We start from the raw sequence: 14,749 nt of genomic DNA, 5'->3' as shown, positions 1-14,749 counted from the left end.
GCTTCTCTCAGATGTCCCATGGGTCAGATGACAAGCCAAAACATAAGTCACAAAGGTTAAACAATTTCCTTGAACCTGAGCTGGACAGTGTTAGTAGTTGCCATTGCATTGTTTTCATGCATGTGCTGGAAATTCTAGCATATCTTAGGCCTTGAATGAACAGAGCCCATCCTGCTGCCACCACTACCACCACCACCCCTCCAGCCCAGGAATTATGCACACAGGTGTGTGGTGACAGTCTCAGCAGGTCAGTTCCAGCATGCTGCTCTGCCTGGCTTTGTTGGCAGCTGCAACTATTCATGTCTTCCATTGCTGTGGCAACTTAATAAGTTTTCCTGGCATAGAACTGAACCTGATGGCTTGTGGGCACCTGACTGGATTTGGGGAGGGACAGGCTGCGCAGAACCTGCTGATTTGGCTAAGTCTTTCCCCAGTGCTGGGATGGGCTGACAGAGCCACGTGAGGGACTCTTAGGCCCTGGGCGGGTATCAGTTTTCCCTGAGTGTTTACACTGTGAGGTTGTTTCTTTCAAGAATTCCTGAGGAGAGTTCAAAGGGGCTTTTCTTTGAACGATTTGGAGAGCGGAATGAGAGTGAGACTTGAAGAGGGAACAAGGCTGGAGGTGCCTTTATCTGCAGAGAATTGCTGCAGCTTTCCTGATAGAAGCTGCTGCCGCCTCTTAAACAGCTTAGTGCAGTCAAAAGACAGGCTGACTTGAAAGGCTGTTTTACAGCGAGATCAGCGGGGGCCACGAAGCAGAGAGCGGGCTCAGTGGAGCGGAGGAGGCTGAGCCTCCTCAGTAGGGGGGGGCTATCAAAGGGAGGTCCTGGCTGATCCTGACTGCCTCTGCCCCCAAAACCATGCCTGCAAAAGCTGACCATCTGTCAACCTACCCTTCCTGGCCAGGACCACTAGGCCCCAACTCTTGGGGGGGTTGGGTGTGGCCCTGCCAGGAGGGCTGGTGTCAGTGCAGCGCATTGATCGCCCGCTGGGCGGGCCAGGCCGCAAGCCGGGCAGCGCGTGCTTAATGTGATTGAAAGGCAGTTAAAATGGCGGTGACCTTTTCAGGAGGAATTAGATTGCCTGCCAAGACCGGTTAGAGGGAGTGATAACGCCAGCTGAAGAAGCTGCCCAGCCGACTTCAGAGAAAGGAAGGCAGAGGCAGGATGAGCAGGCGAGCAGCAAGGCCCATTTAAGCCTTCTGTGTGTGCTGACAGAACAGAGATTGCTGTCCTTGTTAGATATGAAAGAATTGAAGAATTGCAGATAAGTTCCTCTATCCGATCATCACCTGTTCCTCCTCCCAAACTAGGACTCCTTCGTCATCCTCAGCAATGCTTTCCACCTGGCCCCCAGAAGCTGGTCTGATGGGTCAGATCTGTTGCCTTGAATGTAATCTACTGTGGGAGGCAGTGGATAAGTAAGCGTTTTGATGGAGACACTTGGCAAAGGAATCGGCCTTTGGGATGGGGACCTGTGGTTACTGAGTGGGAAGCCCAGCTATCTTGGAACTGGGAGTGCCTTAAATTGGTATTTTAGGGCAAAATAAAGGACCAAAAAACAGGAAAATTTCAATAGGTCCCAGTTAAAAAAGATATCTTCTTCCAATCCTGGGGCTTGAACTCAGGGCCTGGGCACTGCCCCTGAACTTTGTTGCTCAAGGCTAGCACTACCACTTGAGCCACAGCTCTACTTCTGGCTTTTTGGTGGTTAATTGAAGATAAGGGTCTCATGTTTTCTGCCCTGGTTGGCTGGATTCAAACCTTGATCCTCAGATCTCAAACTCCTAAATAGCTAAGATTACAGGTGTGAGCCACTGGTGCCTGGCTAGATTTTTTTTTTTTTTTTTTTTTGGTCAGTTGTGGGACCTGAACTCTGGGCCTGGGTGCTGTCCCTCAGCTCTTCATCTCAAGGTTAGCACTCTACCACTTGAGCCACAGCACCACTTCTGGCTTTTTCTGCTTATGTGGTACTGAGGAATTGAACCCAGGGCCTCATGCATACGAGGCAAGCACTCTACCACTGAGCCAAGTTCCCAGCCCTAGGTTTTTTTTTTTAAGAGCCAAGAAAACAGATAAAGGTTTCAAGAATATAAGTTGTAAGAGATTTTTGTGTTGAGGAAACATGCTAACTTTGTTGGTACTGGGAGAGATCCTCAAGCTATAAACTGTAGCAGCCAATTGTCCACTCAAAACTTGAGATTTCTTAATTAACTGCTAGTACTATTTGCATAGCAGCAGCACACAGAGCTTGATACTCCACTCAAAAGAGATCAGCACTTAGAAATAGATGTTCCTCTGGGGTACTCTGCCAAACCTGCGCAGAGCAGGGGTCTATCCAGGCTACAGAAATGGGCCACCGAAAAGCACTTATGATGAACCTGCCCCATACGTAGTCAGAGAAGATACATGACTATTGAGGGATGGCATGCTTCGTCTCTGATTCCCTACCTCTAGCTGTTCCTAGTTTCTGCACAAGAGACCTCTGGTGGTAAGCTATGGGCCTTCCCTTGTATTGATTACCAATGAGAGTTTACCTGGCTTTGTTTGGAGGGCCCCCCTCCCAAAAAAAAAAAAAAAACTCATCATGTGAAAGGGATATAGAACATGGGAAGGATTAGTTTCAAATAAGTGACAGGAAGCTACAATGCAAGTGGCAAGTATCTGCAGCTGTCTTTGAGCCCTAGAGGGATGCATTGCTGGGATCTAGCATGAAGCCCTATGAAGCAAACAGGTAAAATAGGAAAAGAACAGATACTGAGACATTTAGTTGTGAAGGTTTCTGCCCTGCCAAATCCAGGTATCTTTCTTAAGTTCCTGTCCTAGCTTTATGCTAGTTCTAAGTAGCCTGGAGTAAAGAGTCATGGAGAGAATAAGAGGACAGTTTTGTCACAGCTCTTTTGAAGCTTATCAAAACTTTAGCACCAAATTATGGGGCAAAAAGCTAAGAGGTGTTGTGAGGCCAGAAATAATAGGCCTTGGCCAAGCTGCTCCTTTAGCATGCCGGTTCCCAAAAGCTAGAAGCCCCTAGTGTTTAAATGATACTGGGCGCAGCTCTGCTCTGTGGTCCTGTCAGTATAGGTGTGGAACAAGACATGGCAGGGGGTAGCCTTAGAATGGAGAGGTTGACTGTCTTAACTCTCTACCACTTTTTGTTATGATTGTTACCTGGTGGGAGGGGTGAAAAGAGATGGCAAGGAGCTAGACCTCTTCTGTCCCCTGTGGCAATAGACAGGATTTAATCGCCTTTTGGAACACAATTGTTAAGCTGGGACAGACGGAGTGCAGGCAGAAGAAGCAAGTATCAATGGTTTTAAACGGCGTCTGTCTCTGTGCGTCTCTCCTGACGTGAGGCAGTGAAACACGTTATCGAGGAGGCCCGGAAAGTGGCTAAGTGCGTTTGACACACGCCAACTCCCTGCCTCCACACTGGATAATTGCATTGTCAACTGTTCAGCGAGGTGGCAGGTGACACTGCAGGCCGATTGATTGTCCCGCATCGCAGCTCCCCAGACTGTCAGCTCCCCAATCGATGGCGTTTACACAAGACACCGTAACTGCATCTGTAACTAATTCCAGTGTAAAACTCCCCGGAAGCTGCTGCCCCTGCCCTCCCTGTTGGTGAGCATTGGGCTCTGGATGGCCTCAAGACTTTCTCCCTGGGCTCTGGTTTGGTTGGAAGCAGCAGGTGAAGAAATCGATGGCTCCTTTTTTGTGGTTTCAGGTTCTAGGACATTACTACCCCCAGTAAACCAGCTTCTCCAGTTTCTCAATCAATCATGTGATCAATTGATTAAATTAACAGTGATCTTTTTTTTTTTTCCCCTTCTCAATGACCCAGGAAGAAATGAGTTTATTGGAGAAGGATAATTTTCATAAAATTCAGACTTACATATCATTTCTGAACTTCACCCTCTCCCATTGTGTTACCAAGTATTTACTAGAAGGAAAGGGGTTTTCTGCATGTTCAGGATTGGACAACTGACTAGGCTGGGCAGAATTGACCTTCAGATTTGGTTTGCCTGCAAGAGCCCAGCCTTTTATGTCACTTTCATCTGGGGCAGAACCATAGTAAGAGGCCACCTTTGTGACTTAGGGATTCTCTAGCGCATCTTGGAGGTCCATGGAACTAAGTTCTTCCCAGGACAGCAGCAGCAGGAGTGGCAGCTTGCCTGTTACTCCCAGAGCTACATGGAAGAGGAGCCAGAGACTTGGAAAGGAGCTATCTGTGCCATCTTGCCTCTGAGTACTGGCTTGGGATATTCCAGCAGCTGAGAACATAAAATGACTGTGGAGCCTTCCTCGAAACGAGGGGGAGGGAGGTGGGGGCAAGCTGGCAGAGGCTCTGTCTGCATAAAATGGCTTTATGGCCGTTTCTTTTTATTATGATTCTGCCAGAAGTCAGCAAGTGACATTTCATTAAGAAAATAAAGTTTAATGTGCTGGGAAGGAGGTTGGAGCAGGCTGGGGCAAGCACCAGAGTGAAATTGGTGGTGGCAGCCTGATGCGAACACCTGTGGGGGTAGGGAGAGGTTCCCAACATGTGTCTTAGCTGGGGGATGGGTCAGGGTCAAAGGAGACTGCTCAGGCCAGAGGCAGAGAGGCCTTTTCCCTGGCAGACAAGATTTGTCATGCTTGCTCTCTCATCTCCCTTGTCAGAGGAACAGAAGGTGGCTGTCCAGTTGGGAGCTGGAGCATAGTAGGGAAGGCTGTATCCTGACAGGTTTCTGCAAGCCACTAGCCTACCAGTCCTGGCCTCTCTTATGGTGTGGGGTTCCCAGGCCCTTACTGAGAAATGTTTCCAGTATTTAGCCAGTATTATTGGGATGTGTAGTAAGGCAACTGCTGTGGGTCTGGCCAGCTCTACTGGATCATGCTAAGAACAGTAATGAGGCAGGCTTGAGATCCTTGCAGCTTTCTAGCTGGTGAGAGATAATACAGTTAGGTACATGTAATTTTGGAGTTACATAAGAAATTGGGTAGAGCTGGGTGCTAGTGGCTCACGGCTATAGTCCTAGCTACTCAGACTGAGATCTTGTTATTGCAGTTCAGAGGTAGCCCAAGCAGAAAAGTCTGTGAGGTTCTTACCCCCAATTAACCAGCAAAAAGCAGGAAGTGCCCAGGCCCTGGGTTCAAGCCCCAGTACCAGCAACAAAAAGAAAAAAGTTTGGGTGACACCAAGGAAGAAACATGTACATCCACCACACAGAACCTGAAAATCTGTTTTCAATACAAAAAGATTGAAAGAGGTGAGAAGTCATTCCTTCAGCAAGGATTTATATAGCAGCTACTAGGCATAGGCACTGCATGTTAATGGTAGTATAAGTTGAGTTGAGTCAGACCTACCAAGTAAGCATTTGTTGTGTAGACAAGCGGGAGGTGGTTCACCAGGATGGGTAAGGATATGGGATATGGGATATAGGAGACAAAATAGTTAGGTCCCACTGGAGTATGAGTCCTGGTGTAAATGAGCATGCAGTGAGACTGCAGAGAAGAGGGCGGGAAGGGTTTGAGGCCATTGGCTGCTTTGGCTGTCATTTACTCTGCTTTGTCAAGGGAATCATACTGGGGCTCAGGAATGTTGCCATGATTGTCTGCTTCCTTTTTGCTCAACCTACTGGGTAGGGCAAGCAGTTGAACAGAGGCTGGCTTTTGAGCTGTGAGTAGTTGAGAAAGGATGGATGGCAGGGCTTGGAGGGTGCAGGCTGTAAGTGAACCTGATAGCTACATTCTGATTGATGGCAGAGTTTGTCTCCCAAACTGTCAGAGGGTTTATAGAGGTGCCACTCACCCACAAGGTAGGAATTGCTTGTCAGGACACCTGGCTGTGAACAGGAGACAGAGCTGTAAACTTGGTGTTTTCTCAGCTTAATGGCCCTGCTGCTGACCTGCCTGCTGCCTCAAGTGTATTGGGGCCTCTGGGTAGAAGGTAAATGAGGACTGTCAGGGAGGGAGCTTAGGCAGCATTCATTCCATTTCCTATCCTTGTTGCTTTTGTCTGGTATGGGTGGACTCAAGACCAGAGAGTGGAGGGATAAAAGAGATGAAGATACTTTTTCAGCCCTTGAAAGATGAACATCCCAGATGGTGTGAATAGCATGGACAAAGGTCTCAAGCAAGGTGTGTCTGAGGCACAGTGAGCAGTCTCCATGTCCATATGCATAGGCCTCTGGACTGAAGTAAGATGAGAGAGGGTATAGAGTAACAGATACATGGACCTCACCAAGGAGTCTATAGAGTTGGCTGTGCATACAGTGCAGGTGTCTTAGGGGTTTGGGAATAGGAAAAAGAAGGGTCAGAAATATATGGTAAGCAGAATGAAGCTGTAAAACAAGAGACTTTCTAGACTTACCCTAATTGGTGTATAAGGACCCAAGAGTACTAAGAATGGACAAGACGATACTTGAGAGCATTGGGCAGAGCTATACATTTCTTCCAGGCTTCCTTTAAGGGTTTCTTTGCTGATCTTGGTGGCGGGGCTGCTGTACTATGAATGAGATGATGGGTAAGCAGGACACCCACTGGGAAAAAGCAGAGGTTAGGGGCAGCTCTATAGTACCTGACTATGGACTATCAAAAAAGTTTTGAGGCCAGGAAGGTGGCTCAGTAGTAGAGTGCTTGCTTTGCATGCACGAGGCCCTGGGTTTGATTCCTCAGCACCACATAAGCAGAAAAAAAGCAGGAAGTGTGCTGTGGTTCAAGTGGTAGAGTGCTAGCCTTGAGCTGAAGAACTGAGGAATAGCACCCAGGCCCAGAGTTCAGGCCCCACAACCTACTCCCCCCCCCCAAAAAAAAAAAAACAACTGGGTGTCAGAGATTACTTGGCAGGTGAGCTACCCTGGGGTAGCCTCAGTAGTATACCCCTCCCTATTTAGCCAAGAGTCAGCCTCGTAACTATGCAAATGTTCCTAAGGGAAAGCAGACCTATTTGGCCTTTGGCCTGCCCAGCCAGCCTGGTTGCTTTCATGGACTGCTTTGAGAAGCAGGTGTGCATGCCTATCCTCCCTTTTCTCTTTCTCCCTAATCCCTTTATAACTACACTTGTCCAGGAATCTGGGCCGCACGAGGCAGAGATGAATAATTAATGTCAAGCGCTTCAGACACCAAATATTTGAACAGCTGCCTGGTATTTTTGCTGGCAAGGACCTGGCGGCCAAAATCAGAATGCTGGCTGGGGGTCCCACTCCATGGCTCTGATTGGTCTGACCAGCCTGTTCTCTTTGACTGACTTATCAGACTGGACAGTGGGACATCAGGAGACCGAGGTCTGGTAGGGGTGACCTCTTATGGACCTGAGTTTGTCTGCCTGCTCTTCATGGAGCTGGAAGACAAGTGCATAGGCATGGTGTCTTCTCAGGACTTAGCATTGTGTTAAAACATAGACTTCCTAAAGTAGCATGTAGTGACCAAAAGGAACAGTTACACAGAAAGAAGAGATTGCAATGTCAGAGTCTGAAGCACTCAAGTATTTGCTTTTATATATCCAAAGCCCAAGTTTTTATCTGGGCCTTATTTGGCCCTAAGGTAGCAGAAGGAGCAAGCTTGGTCTACTATTTTTGCTCCCTGGCCCTTCTCATACCCTACTTCCCACAGGCTCTGGCTTCGTCATGTGCAGCGGCAAAGAGAACCCAGACAGTGATGCTGACTTGGATGTGGATGGGGATGACACACTGGAGTATGGGAAGCCACAGTATCCTTGGGCGCTGTGGGACAAGGTGGGGCTGGTGGGGTAGGCCAATGAGAACAAGAAGTAGATAGTACCTCTGGCACTGACCCCCTGGGCCAGTCTCAGCTTTGACCAAGGGAGGATTCAGCCCTTGTGGCTATACTGTACAAAACCTAGGATCCATTGTCCTTGACCACCATGTCAGATACACAGAGGCTGATGTCATCCCCTGTACAGGCGAGGAACCTGGTGAAGCCAAGGAGAGAGAGGCACTCCGGGGTGCAGTCTTAAAGCAAGTGTGGGCACAGGCATGGGTGGATGGGATTGGAGGGATAAGTAAGCCCAGATGTGGGTCTCAATCCAGGAACCACCATCAGGGCTGTCCTGTCTGAATTTGGCCCTTACATGTTCTTTCTCCTTCTGTAGTGGTGGGCCTCCCAGCACCCGCATCACACCGGAGTTCTCCAAGTGGGCCAGTGATGGTAAGTCCAACCTAAGTCCGAAGTGGGGGAGACGGGGCATCCCTAGATGATAGTGACTGGCTCAAACCCAAGCCCTCACCTGTGTACCCCATCTGTCCCCACAGAGATGCCATCCACCAGCAATGGGGAAAGCAGCAAGCAGGAGGCTATGCAGAAGACCTGTAAGAACAGCGACATTGAGAAGTGAGTGTGGCAGGGGGCACTTTACTAGCAGGAAGGCCTGTTGCCAGGCCTTTTGGCCTTCGGAGTGCAGCTCAGTCCTGTTGCCCTGGGCACATAGCCGTCAGTGGAGCCCAGCTGGTGCTAAGCATACTCTGTGAATTGATCACTGGGCCACAGCCCTGGGAGCCTTGGTGGAGGGAGGAGCAGTCAGTCTGCCTGCCTGCCTGCCTGCCTGCCTGCCTGCCTGCCTGCCTGCCTGCCTGCCCGCTGAGGCGGCCTCTGCCCGGGGAATGTGATGTATGGCTGCCCGGCCCAGCCGGCGCACTTGATTCATCTCCAGTTTCTGTTTCTTAATCGGGAGCTAAATTGGTTTCATTTTTCTTGTCCCGGGTGGCATTCGCAGTGGGTTTTAGGCAGGAGCATTGGGTCTTATTACTTCTGCAAGGAATTTTTGGTTAGGGTTCTGTGGCAGAGTAAGAGGGGACCCATTAGTATTTTATCCAGGATTGGGGAGCCCCTACCCTGCACCTATAGGAGTTACAGGGTTTGCTACCAGCTAGACATCCTACTGCTTTTTCAGAAGTGCAGACAAGGCCAGTTCTGGTCCTAAGAAGAGGCACTGTCTGTCTAGGCTGCCTGGAGTCGTTTCCATTGGCCTTTGCTTAGCTCCCTGTACCTACCCACTCCCTCCAGCTGGAGGCTAGGGTGCCTGGGGGCAAAAGGCAGCCTCTTCATTCTAGGACCAGTGTTCCATCTTGCCTCCTGCCAGGAGAGTGGATTGCAGGCCAGTGCAGGGCTGGGTCGGTGGCCCAGGGTCACCTCCCATTTGTTTCCCTCCATTTTGTGTTGTCATAAATTCATTCCAGCCCGTTGTGGTTGATCAGTTTATCTCGGCCGGGGCCGCGAGTGCTGCTGGCATGATGTATGGGCCGAGGCGCAGGGCCCGGCTGCCCATGAATCACCGCAGCTGCTCCGTGTCAGCACCAGAGCGGGCCGTACGAGTTCGGTGCAACCAGCTTGGGGGGGGGGGGGAGATGACGTATGGATGTTTATTTAATAATTCTCTCCTACTCCAGCTGAGAGGGGCGGGCGGGGCTGTAAGGGGCGCCCACCCTCGTCTGGAGGGGCTGCTCATAAATCAGAAAGACAAGATCATTAATCAGGGATGGCGCCCGAGAGGGAGGTGGGGGCCAGATCCAGTGACCATCCATGTAGGTACTACCCTCCTAAAGCTGGGAAAAGTCACCATTCTGTCCCACCTGTGTGAGCACTGGCTCCAGTGAGTGGTGCTATCTGGGATAAGTTGAGGACTGACTGACTCCTGCACACAGAGATCTCTGTTTAGTCTGGATCTGCCAAGATTGGAAGCCTTCAGTCCCCAGGACTTCTATCCTCTTCGTCCATGGAATATGGGTTTCTGCCCTAAGTTCATTGCAAATCCCAGGGAAGGGGAAGGCAGGATGATGGGATCTCCTCCAGGAGTCTGGCCACCCTGTGCCATGGAGAGTTTCAGAAGTAGCTCACAAATAAGCTAGGTCCAGAGGCTGGAAGAGTGGGCATTTCACCAAGGCCAGAGTTGGTACGTGATGAACATTTCGGAATAGGTGGGCTAAGGAACTGTGTCTTGGCCCCTCGTGCAACCTTGGAATTCCTGGAAATGGAGCAGGCTTTCATTTCCCCTTCACAACATGGTCTTTAGAGGATGAAAGCATAGATCCCCATCCTTGTTGAGTATTTACCAACATTCCAGATGGGAATGGTACATATGGACTGAGCAAAATGCCAGTGAAGGGGCCAGATGTAGGTGCTTGTGAGGAAGAGGAGGATCAAGAGGCTTCCCAGAGCTAGAAGACTGGAAACTCCAGGGAATCTCAGTACTATAAGGAATTAGAAACAGAGTCCTTCTCAGCATCCCTAAAGAAACAATGCAAAGAGAATTATAGACCCATGGGGTGGTGGATCTAGAGTACTTCCAAGGGTGTAGCCATTGGGGCATCACATATGTTGCTTCTGAATGCCTAAAAGAAAAAGCCAGAGAGAGGTTTGTTGTGGCACATTAAATGTTACTACTACAACTAGGTGTGGTACACGCTTATAATCCCAGCACTCCAGAAATTTAGGAAAAATATTTCAGTTCATATAGAGTAGTTCAAGACCAACCTGGACTACATAAACATAGTAAGACCCTGTCTCAAATTTTTTAAATAAGAAACAGATGTTACCACTGCCCTTCTCATATTCCTCTTGACTACTTTGCATCCAATGACAACCTTTCTGACCTGATTGTGTCCCTTAAGCTGACAGAAAGCACTATTGCCCTAATTACTATCTGTGCCATGTGGTCTCCAGACCCAATACAACTGACTCTGTGCTTCCTTATTGAATGTATCTTCAAACCTTAGCTATTCTGTCACACCCTTCTTTCAACACCTTGACTACTTCCCTTTGCCCTTGAGATTAACTTCAATTTAGAGTGTAGCATTTAAAGCACGTCAGGCAAGTCTTTCTCTCTTTAGCACCATCTGCCTAACTGGGCTTCTTGGGCTTTTGGCCTTTGTTTCTACTGTTCCTTGGCCTGAAGATCCAGCTCACAGCTGGTATGGAGTGGTGGTTAGTTATCAGTTGATCACAGAATAGATCTGCCAGATTGAAATCCCATCTTCCCAAATCTGGGAACATTAGGCAGGCTACTTATTTTTTTTGTGTTTTAGTTTTCTTCATATCTAAAGTGGAAACATTAGGATCTTCTCACAAGTCTGTACGGTATGAATGAGATATTATTAATAGCCAGGTAACTGTGGCCTATAATCCTAGCCACTTGGGAGACTGAGATTGGAAGAATTGTGATTTCAAGCCAGCACTAGCAGAAAAGTCTACAAGACTCCATCTCAAGGGAAGAAGCTGAATGTGGTGGTATGTACCTGTCATCCTAGCTATGACAGGAAGCCTAGATTAGGTGGATCTCAATCCATGTGTAAACTGGACAGGAAACAAGATCCATTCTCAGAAATAACCAGTGTAGCTGGGTGCCAGTAATCCTGTAATCCTAGCTATTCAAGAGGCTGAGAGGATCAAGATTCAGAGCCAGCCCAATAGAAAAATCCTTGAGATATGCATCTTCAAAATAGCCAGTAAAGAGCAGGACTGGAGCCATGGCTCAAGTGGCAGAGTACCAGCTGACCAAGCTAGCCAAGTGAGCACGAGGCCTGGGTTCAAACCCCAGTGCTGTCCAAAAAAAGAAAGAAAATTACCAAACCTTCAGTATAATCCCTGGCATTTAGTAAGTTCTTACTAAGTTCCTGTCATTTTAATTGTTGCATATCATTCCCCAAGTCCCATCCCAGTGTTAACATTTCTGTCCTTCTATGAGGATCCTTGCTGTTCATTTGTTTTAGGAGAGGGATCATTGGAATTAGCCCAGCTAGTCCCTATTCAGGCACTGCTGCCAATCTTGTAAAAGTTGTAGGGGCCTGTAATGTGGGACTTGGACAGGCTAAGGATGCCCATGAGGGCATCACAGGCATAGGAAGAAATAACCAGCCTTTGAGGGAACTTAGCCCTGTGGCAAAGGTACCTAGCATATGAGGGATCCAATCAGTCCCCACATCTTTTACCCTTTCCCTAGAGGTTGGACTGGCTTTCCACTCAGCCAGTGTTTACTCATGCTCATGTGCCCAAAATGGAGCTTCCATCCATAATAAATACTAGACCAATGAGTATCTACCCTCAGGCAACTCAGTCTAGCCATTGAGACCCCAACACCTTTGCAGTAGGACTGCTGGGTTGGATAGAGTTCAGAGCCTCCAGTGGTGGTGCTGCCTGGGAGGGTTTCAGGAGGTTTCCTAGAGATGATGGGCGATGAGGCTAATGAGTTGAGAGCATGGGAAGATCTGCAAGGCTGAGGGAGCAGGTAGGTAGGGAAGGGTAGTAAGTTTGTGTGGATGAAGCAGAACAGGGTACTGACAGGGTTCTGCAGAGGCTGGGCTGGGCCCAAAAAGTTTATTAACACTTTTTACTCAGAGAAATCTTGAAGTGTTGGAAGATGACAAAATTTTGCTTTCAGAATGCAAATTCTAGTTGCTGGAAGAATTGGATGGAGATGTGGGGATGAAACAAGCTATTCGTGTAGCTGAGTGGGGTGATTCATAGAAAAAAACTATGACTGGGGCTGGGAAGGTGGCTCAGTGGTAGAATGCTTGCCTTGCAAGCATGAGGCCCTGGGTTTGATTCCTCAGCACCACATAGATAGAAAAGGCCGGAAGTGGCACTGTGGCTCAAGTGGTAAGAGCACTAGCCTTAAGCTGAAGAGCTGAGGGACAGCGTCCAGGCCCAGAGTTCAGGCCCACACCGACCAAAAAAAAAAGAAAAAGAAAAACTATGAGGACTGAGTTGGTGGTGGGAAAGGTAGAAAGGAGAGAAATGACAGATTTGGGGAGTCAAGGGTTTGTGGAGTAGAAGTTGAGAATGATTCTCAGATATGTTTTAGAAATTCATCAGGTGCAGATGGAGAGACAGAGTTCTAGGACGTGGTGTTGCTGTACCTCTGGGCCATTGGGGAAGGGGCAGTGGTGATGTCCAGGGGAGGGTTGTATATGCGATTCTGGAATTAGGGAAGTTGAGATTAGGGGTACCACCCTGCTCCCTGCTATTCTACTCTACAGAATCACTGAAGATTCAGCTGTAACCACATTTGAGGCCCTGAAGGCTCGAGTCAGGGAGCTTGAACGTCAGCTATCTCGGGGAGACCGATACAAATGCCTCATCTGCATGGTGAGTAGGAGGGAATGGGGGTACTCTTGGTCAGGTCTCAGGGCCCCCTGGGGGGTTAGAGAGGGTCTCTTTGAGGGGTGAGACTTCCTCATGGACCCCTTCTCTGCCCACCTCCTCCCTAGGACTCATACTCGATGCCACTAACGTCGATCCAGTGTTGGCACGTGCACTGCGAGGAGTGCTGGCTGCGGACCCTGGTGAGGCAGCGTGAAGGCTGGGGAGCGGGTGGCTGTTTGGGGCACTGTCCAGATGTCCAATTATGCCTGTGCTTGTGCCTGCTTAGGGGAGGCCAGGGAGAGCAAGAGTGTAGAATCGCCAGTCAGGATATTTGCCCTCCACAATCACTACGTCTGCTCGCTACTCCCACCACAGATTTATTAAACTCTTCCCTCTCAAGGTTCCCAGCACTCTCCCTTCCCCCTGCTCCTACCGCAGAAGGCCTGCTGCATCCCATGTATTGGTGAGACCCCAGATCAGGAGGAGGCTGGTGGTGGGTAAGCAGGACCAGGGCCTCTGCCCCTCCCCCTCCCATTACTAAGCTCCTTCTGCTCCTGCCCCTGGTCTTCGCTCTGGAGCAGCCATTAAAATGTCGCCCGGAGACAGCAATAAAAGGCCCGGACGTGGGCTCTGTGTCCTGATCAAAGGCCGCGTGTAATCTCGTTAGGGCCGCGGCAGCCACAGCTGGACCCAGCCTTGTTCTCATTACCGGGGCTCCTGCTGCGGGGCTGGCCAGGCGGTTTGATCCTGGCGTCCCCCCAACACAGGAGTGTGCCTGCCTGCTCAGAGGCTGCCGGAGCGTCCCCAGTCTGGCTGATAGAGGACCAAGGTCCCAGCATAGACATGGTACAGACATGGCTGCAGGCCCAGGTGCTCATATGCACAAGCATATGGCATGTTGTGGCTAACCAGGACCTCCCTCTCCTCCCCCCTCCCCCCCCCCCCCCCCGTTGTCCCTGCAGGGTGCCAAGAAGCTCTGTCCACAGTGCAACACGATCACAGCGCCTGGAGACCTGCGGAGGATCTACTTATGAGCTAGCCACCCAAGCAGGCCTTGCCTTGAGCAACCCCACCTGCCCCCAGCCTCTGTGACAGTGAACCTCTCCCCTTGTATATACTTGCACACACTTCCCCCTGTACATACATGCACATAAACACTCGCACGCACACACACACACACATATAGGACTCTGGAGCCAGAGGGGAGCAGTCCTGCCTATTGGCTCCCACCTAGCTTGGGGACCATACCCATTCCAGTCTCTGTTTCTAGGGTGGGCAGGGAGGTGGGGATGGGGCATAGTGGGGCAAGGCTTCTGATCCCCAACCCCCAGACTGACAGATAACAGACAGGCAAACACCAGACTGAAGCACATGTAATATAGACCGTGTATGTTTACAATGTTGTGTATAAATGGGACAACTTTGCCCTTCACCCTTCCCCTTTGGTTGTATGATTTTCTTCTTTTTTTAAGGACCCTAGAAGCAGTACCCCTTTCAGGGCTGGTTGGGGGCTCGGCCCATCCAAGTCTTGGGGTACCTGCCTCTCCCTCTCCTGTGGAGTCCCTTCCCTCTCCCATGTGCTCGGTGTTCAGTGGTGTATATTTCTCTCCCAGACATGGGGTATACGCCCCAAGGGACGTGATCCTCTCCTTAGTCTTAGCTCTTGGGGCTCT

The 14,749-nt window shown here is 49.7% G+C and overlaps 1 protein-coding gene across 2 annotated transcripts in view; it reads left to right on the top strand.

Moving 5' to 3' along the window:
- The window catches only part of LOC138823635 (E3 ubiquitin-protein ligase RNF220), a 234,908-nt gene extending 220,395 nt beyond the window's left edge, over positions 1-14,513 (top strand). For both annotated transcript variants that reach the window (XM_070017059.1, XM_070017060.1), the window contains exons 9-15: positions 7,593-7,689; positions 7,871-7,957; positions 8,092-8,147; positions 8,252-8,330; positions 12,971-13,079; positions 13,202-13,276; positions 14,039-14,513. In XM_070017059.1, the coding sequence (XP_069873160.1) occupies positions 7,593-7,689; positions 7,871-7,957; positions 8,092-8,147; positions 8,252-8,330; positions 12,971-13,079; positions 13,202-13,276; positions 14,039-14,110 (575 nt within the window). In that variant the 3' untranslated portion in view covers positions 14,111-14,513. The remainder of the gene's footprint in view (positions 1-7,592; positions 7,690-7,870; positions 7,958-8,091; positions 8,148-8,251; positions 8,331-12,970; positions 13,080-13,201; positions 13,277-14,038) is intronic.
- The last annotated feature ends 236 nt before the right edge of the window (positions 14,514-14,749 follow it).

The sequence above is a fragment of the Dipodomys merriami genome, unplaced genomic scaffold (genome assembly GCF_024711535.1).
Source record: "Dipodomys merriami isolate MVZ:Mamm:240054 unplaced genomic scaffold, mDipMer1.0.p SCAF_121, whole genome shotgun sequence".
Lineage (NCBI taxonomy): Eukaryota > Metazoa > Chordata > Mammalia > Rodentia > Heteromyidae > Dipodomys > Dipodomys merriami.
The sequence above is the reverse complement of the archived record's forward strand: the minus strand, read 5'-3'. Positions and strand labels throughout refer to the sequence as shown.